Here is a 6092-nt window from a genome sequence, read left to right on the forward strand (position 1 = left end):
TACACACGAAGATACATGCACACCCACTTTCTGTCACTCTCCCTGACAAACACACTCACACACTCACCCTCTCTCTAATTTCCCCCGTGTCCCTCTGCAGTGAGCTCACTGCAGTGCGACTCTCCCCTCTCCCTCCTCGCCACCCTCCGTATAATAGAATATCGATCGCTCGCCTTTGCCGCAGTGTGTAAGCGAGTGTGTGTGTCTGACTGGGGCCCTCCAAGGTCATTGCCATGGCAACCTGAGCATGGGGTGCTCTCACTGTGCTATCACAGAGCACAGGTCAGAGGGGTCACATGAAAAGGGGGACCGTAGGGGGGGATGTGTAGGGAGGGGGAGGGGGAGGGTCTGGTGAGCGCTGCAGTGTTTGGTGTACGACAGACAGAGGAGCCAGGAGGGTTGGAGCTGTCCTATTCCACTGTGGATTCAGACCAGACCAGAATAATGAGGAAATGTACAAACTAAGTGCACAGGGCCACTGAGTTGACAGCAACTCCTGCCTTGCATCCACAAACATGAGTCAAGTTTTGCCTCAATGGAAACAAAAAAAGAAGAAGAAAAAAAAATCCTAACTAATACAAGGTAAAATCATTAAGAAACCAATAAGCAACCCCTCTTTACGTTAGGGATTTATTGCACTCCCAAGATATCATTTAAATACAAAAACGCACAAATTACATCAAAATGTAAACAAATGAATAATTATTTTCAAAAAAAAGAAAAGAAATCTTTCAGGTTTACAGGATGACCTTCAGATCTTAATATTGCCAGCAGAGCTGATAAATGTGCATATACTGTCAGCATCAGCACAGTACCACATTATCCCCAATAAAAAACACCATTACTAAGCACTGACCTTTTAAAATGGCTCCCAACAATTTATCTATATTAAGTCAACCATCCAAAATAACATTTTTGTTTGTACACTCTCTTAAATAAAAGCATATTGTTTTATTTGTGCATGGTCATAATAAGAGACTTATGTTTAAAGCTTTAAATGGCAATTGCTCTTTGGGAAATGAATTGTCTTTTAGAAGCTGAGAAGTAAGAACATTATGTGTATATATAATCCACATTTTATGAAATATTGCAAGATATCAACACCACAGAGAAGGATGAAGAGATTAATGAGCTGAATGATATGTTACTGTATAGAGATGTTGCCAGAAGTGAAAGGTTATTTGACACATACCATAGGCATCCATGGTTTAAAATACATAGAGAAAGGCATGTAATGTGTATGATCATGTGCTTAAATATTTATTTACAAATGCGTTATTTGTAAACTTGCATATGGCAAGTTAATTGTGCGAATGAATTTGAGAAAAGCTTAGAAGTGTGTAACAATTTTTTCAGGGGCAAGACGAGGCGCATTCTTAATACAATGACAAAGGTACCATACAGGGAATACAGGCTGCACATGTAGGTAAGGAATCATAGATCTAAGAGTAGTTTTCCCCTCAATCCCTCTGGGCTAATGTAATTGCAGGGTCAAAGTGAAGCCCGTTCGTGGACCAGCACCTGTTGAGAGTTGAGCCGGCTTTTCACACTGGCTCCATCAAGAGCTCTTCCATGTCGGATCCCTCCAGCTCACGGAACGCAGCGTGAGAGCCAATCACAAACAGTGTTGCTCCTGTCGGGAGACGTGACAAATGGAAAAGAGGAATGTGAATGGAAAAAACAACAAGGAGGAAGGTTTTTCTCACACGGTGCTTCCGCACATGAATGAATTAACAATTACAATAATATAATTTACGCTCCTGCGAATAGATTTTCATACATTCCAACATGATTTAATACATTCATAATATCACAGAAACTCAGGAGTTACAGCACCCTGACCTGCTTTGCAATAAAAACTCCTGCATGAAAAACTGATGAATGACAATTGCTGTTGTTTGGCTTACCCAGAACCCAAAACACTGCAGCCCCAGCTCCAGCCAACCAGAACACAGGCAGAGAGACGGCTCCAGCAAGGCTCATCTGGTGAGGGACAGCCAGCTCCTTGCCTGGTTGACAAGGAAATTGTAGATCCAATGGCTATAGTTACTTGACGCCTCATGAAAATCCGGTTTAGTTGATTGGTAACATAATATTAAAATATCAAGCATATTTTATTTTTTTTAGACAAGACTCCGGCCACTATTATAAAAGAAATGTTTTCATCCCATTCCTGAAGCATAGAAGTTTTTCTTCATCTGTCACAACAGCATGAAATTGCTACAGAATAAAGCACCTTAAAAAACTGTTCAAAATATATAAACTGATAAGAGTGGGCTTTACTTGGTTTGTCTTGACAAAGATGACAGAGATGGATGTTTGGAAAATGAAGTTTAGGAGTACACGTTAAGTAACAGAAACATTGAAATGGCTGTGAGAGTGATGTGACGGCTTCACTCACCGAGGATAACCAGTTTGGACTCCAGGGACTTGAGGTGGATAATGTAGAAGGCACCAGCAAACACGGCCAAAGCAATCAGTAGCATGGGAGAGCTGATACTGAGAACACAATACATTGACAGTCTCATCAGTATGGTGTTATTTCAAGCTTTTTACGTTTTTGTTAAGTCTTACATAAAAACATGTTATCATGTTGCCAAAATAGATCTGTGCAAACCTTTGAAAATGTTTTTAGAAAGTTCCTGCATGCGCATAGAGCACAGGCTGCGTTAGTAAGAGCAGCAGTAGGTGGAAATATTTCCACCGACAAAACACAACAGGTCAAACTGGTTTCAGGCCTTACATGCAGTAGAGGATGAGACCCAGGAAGATGAAGGTGTAGTTGCTGTTGTAGGTGTCCACATTTTTCACCACCCTCTGACACAACTCTCCAAAATTGCGAGGTTTCGAAAACTTGCGCTGATCCACAAAGCCGGCCCATGGTCGAATGGAAACTCGGCGCTTGTCGACCCACTCTTTGGCCATACTCAATGACAGGCCTTTGGGGAGCCAGAGCCTGTGACATAAGGCATTAATCAATTAATATATGAAGAAAACATATATTAAGTATTTCACAAAGACTGGTTGCTGTGTCAGCTGTACACTGGAGACATCTGGAAACATATTTGTTAAGGGATGGACGATCAGGATCAGATCATTCAGTATCAATCATACAGAGCAATCTGAAATCTGAGCAACACTGAATCACAGCCCTTTTGATAGATCATTAATACTACCATATGATCAATTTACAGGAGAAAATTGATAGAAAGATGAGCCCTTACTTTGCCAAGACTCCAGCTCCTCCTGTGCCAGTTGGATGGGCATCGTCAGCACTGAACAGATCTCCAGCCTTGCTGTCCATGTCTACGAGACAGTTCTCCCCCTTTGGAGCTCCAGATGACATCTACAGACTGTCTGCTGCAAGGCAACAAATGTAAAAGTGAGCACATCATCTGTTAACTATTTTTTTCCTACAGGATAAGGATGGCCTGTAGCAGATACTTTTAACAGGCAATAAAAGAAGATACCAAATAAGTATAATCCTGAATGGTTTGGGAGGCAGCAACAATGGTATTTGTAGAAATGTGTATGATCGGCAAAGTAAGACATTACAAAGTTTCTGCTATCAAACCTGAACTCAGGCATCAATCAAGTCCAAATCAGATAAATCAATCAATGATGTATTGTTTTGTTTAATACATTTTTAATTAGATTAAGTTTATTTAACCTTTCCAGGAAAATTGTTTTCACATTATGTACAGACCATGAGAAACATTTACAAAAACAAAATAAGACTAAATCAATCAATGAGAAGAAATTCTCCATGTTGTCTTATAGTCTGTATCTATTAGTTACTACTTTAAAATTTTGAAAGTTTAAAGTTTAAATGTAACATAAATAGACCAATTCTCTCCTGCAGTTATTTAAAATCTGTATTGACATTGATCAACTCTGTACTGTCATGAAGAAGACATTTCACACACAAAAAATAAACAAAGTAACTACGTTAAATCAATGAGGAAGGAAGTATCTGATAATTATTTTGATCGTAGTGAAACTTTGTTGCCCACATGGCCTACTGCTGTGTTACTCACACACAACACAAAGGCGTCACAGATGAGAGCCAGTTTCCTAGCTGCTCTTCAGTGGGAAAATAAAGTCAACACAACCAGGGCTTGGTCACAGCCACATCACTGAGCAAGCAGGACATTTAGGGAACTGTGGATACAACACTCACCTATACAGTAACATATAATGCTTCTAAATCCTCTAATTGTGTGACTTTATCTTTAAAAATATGATTATTTGTGTCGCAAAGTCAACTTTGCTAGTGTGAAAATGTTGTCACAGCTAGCTTCAGGGCTAACGTCCTCAGGAACCGGAGGATAGGTCATTTTCTGTCACTGTGATATAAACACGGGCGACTGGTTAACACAGAGAAGATAAACCCCGGCTGAAGTGTCAGGTTTAATCAAATGTACTCACAGCAGAAGTTTGGTGAGTGTACCGACCGTCTTCTGGTGCTCTCCTGCTGTTTCACGGATGTGATGTGGATGAGTCTTTAACTTCCTGCCGCCGAGACGCACAACAGCGCCACCTACTGACCACACAGATGACTGTCCTCTTCTGCCGTGGTGTCCTCAGTTTGAAGTCTGATCTTCAAGTCCAGTTTGCTTACTTACATCTTGCCTGTTGAATCTGCTATATGTAGCTATATATACAGCATGTCGTGGAATGTAACTAAGTACCGGTAGGCTACAATTACTATTTTGGCTATTTTACATTTTCTTAATTTGGACATTTTCTTGCTGTCCCAAATTACCAAAGTGGTATGGTAATTTGGGACAGCATGTTCAGGTTATTTGGGACAGTGTTTCTGGGTTTATATTGAAATATTTCAATAGTGTAGTCATATCTTACATGCTTAAAAGTGAGAAATTCTTACACATATAGGGAAAACAAGTACCTTTGTACATTTCAGAATATCAAATCAGCGGTTAATGTTGAATATGTGAAGTGACGTTCAAAAATAGGTCAGATTGTTTTATCTCTTATTATGTCATGAGTTATCTTTATTTTATATATTTATATTTAACAAAATATAAAAATAAATGTATTTTTAAAAACATGCTTGCTTCTCCTGAGGTCAATAGTCTGCTCACAATATGTTTTAGGCTATTAAATCTGCTGTTAATAAAATTTATAATTAAATAAAATAAATAATTCGTATATTTGGTTGATTTGGTTACAAATCACGAGATTATAAACAATACACAACATAAAAATAATAGGCTATTGGCCTAATATACATAAATTCATGTCTTTTTTAATGTAATTGCAGCTCCATGCAAAATCCCATTGCACAAGCCTGTGTCCCAAATTACCAAACCTACTGTCCCAATTTACCAAACAAGTTGCGAAAAAATAGTTTTGTGTCAAAACCTTTAAAATAGAGTGCTGTGCTCTCACAAAAGAATTTTAGCACATAATTGTTTCACATAAAGAATGCAGACACCTAGAGGAATCCAGACATATCTCATTTGTTGGGTTATTTATTAATCTTGATGACAAAAAATGGCTCAGAAAATGAATTTACAAAAATTGTCCCAATATACCTGAATTCACCCTACTTGAGTATCTGCATTTTGAGCCATTTCATCCACTGCAGTTCAGAGAACAATATTGAATTTCCTTTCAATGCACTGGTTATTTATGCAGCTGTGTTAGTTCCGTAACAAATTCAGAACTGCACAATAACATATAAAAAGTTCACAAAATGTAATACTTTGTTGTAAAGTAAACTATGCTCCATTGGCCCTGCATATGAGATGAGTTGTAAAGTCTAGCTATACGATCTAGTAGTGATTCAAAACAATCACATTCATTTTTGACAAAAGTAAATATTTGCCTAATACAGCTCCATCTCACCCAACTACAACAAAGAAATCCTGCTGACACTTTAATGATTCAATAAATTGCAAAAAAAAAAAAAAAAGATTCAATAAATTGCACACTTCATTTAGCCAACATTTTCCTCATTATGCTTACATAGAATACTACAGTGTGTCAAGTGAGTCTGACTCATAGACTGTATATAAAAGACTTTGACTTCTGACTTTGACTTGCAGTGGAGTGTGTCTTTCAGAGTA

At 38.4% G+C, this 6092-nt stretch overlaps 1 protein-coding gene across 2 annotated transcripts; it reads right to left on the minus strand.

Moving 5' to 3' along the window:
* Positions 1-620: 620 nt before the first annotated feature.
* rabac1 (Rab acceptor 1 (prenylated)) lies at positions 621-4540 on the minus strand. 2 transcript variants are annotated; one of them, XM_083989260.1, is made up of 6 exons: positions 4429-4540; positions 3225-3360; positions 2744-2956; positions 2402-2499; positions 1908-2009; positions 621-1633 (listed from the first exon to the last, which is right to left on the minus strand). In XM_083989260.1, the coding sequence occupies exons 2-6, from the start codon at positions 3344-3346 to the stop codon at positions 1545-1547; spliced, it is 624 nt and encodes a 207-aa protein (XP_083845386.1). In that variant the 5' UTR covers positions 3347-3360; positions 4429-4540; the 3' UTR covers positions 621-1544. The 2 variants fall into 2 exon arrangements, with proteins under 2 accessions (XP_083845386.1, XP_083845387.1); XM_083989261.1 differs by having other exon boundaries at positions 3225-3357; positions 4429-4509.
* Positions 4541-6092: the final 1552 nt, after the last annotated feature.

Source organism: Trachurus trachurus (genome assembly GCF_905171665.1).
Source record: "Trachurus trachurus genome assembly, chromosome: 16".
NCBI classification, from domain to species: domain Eukaryota; kingdom Metazoa; phylum Chordata; class Actinopteri; order Carangiformes; family Carangidae; genus Trachurus; species Trachurus trachurus.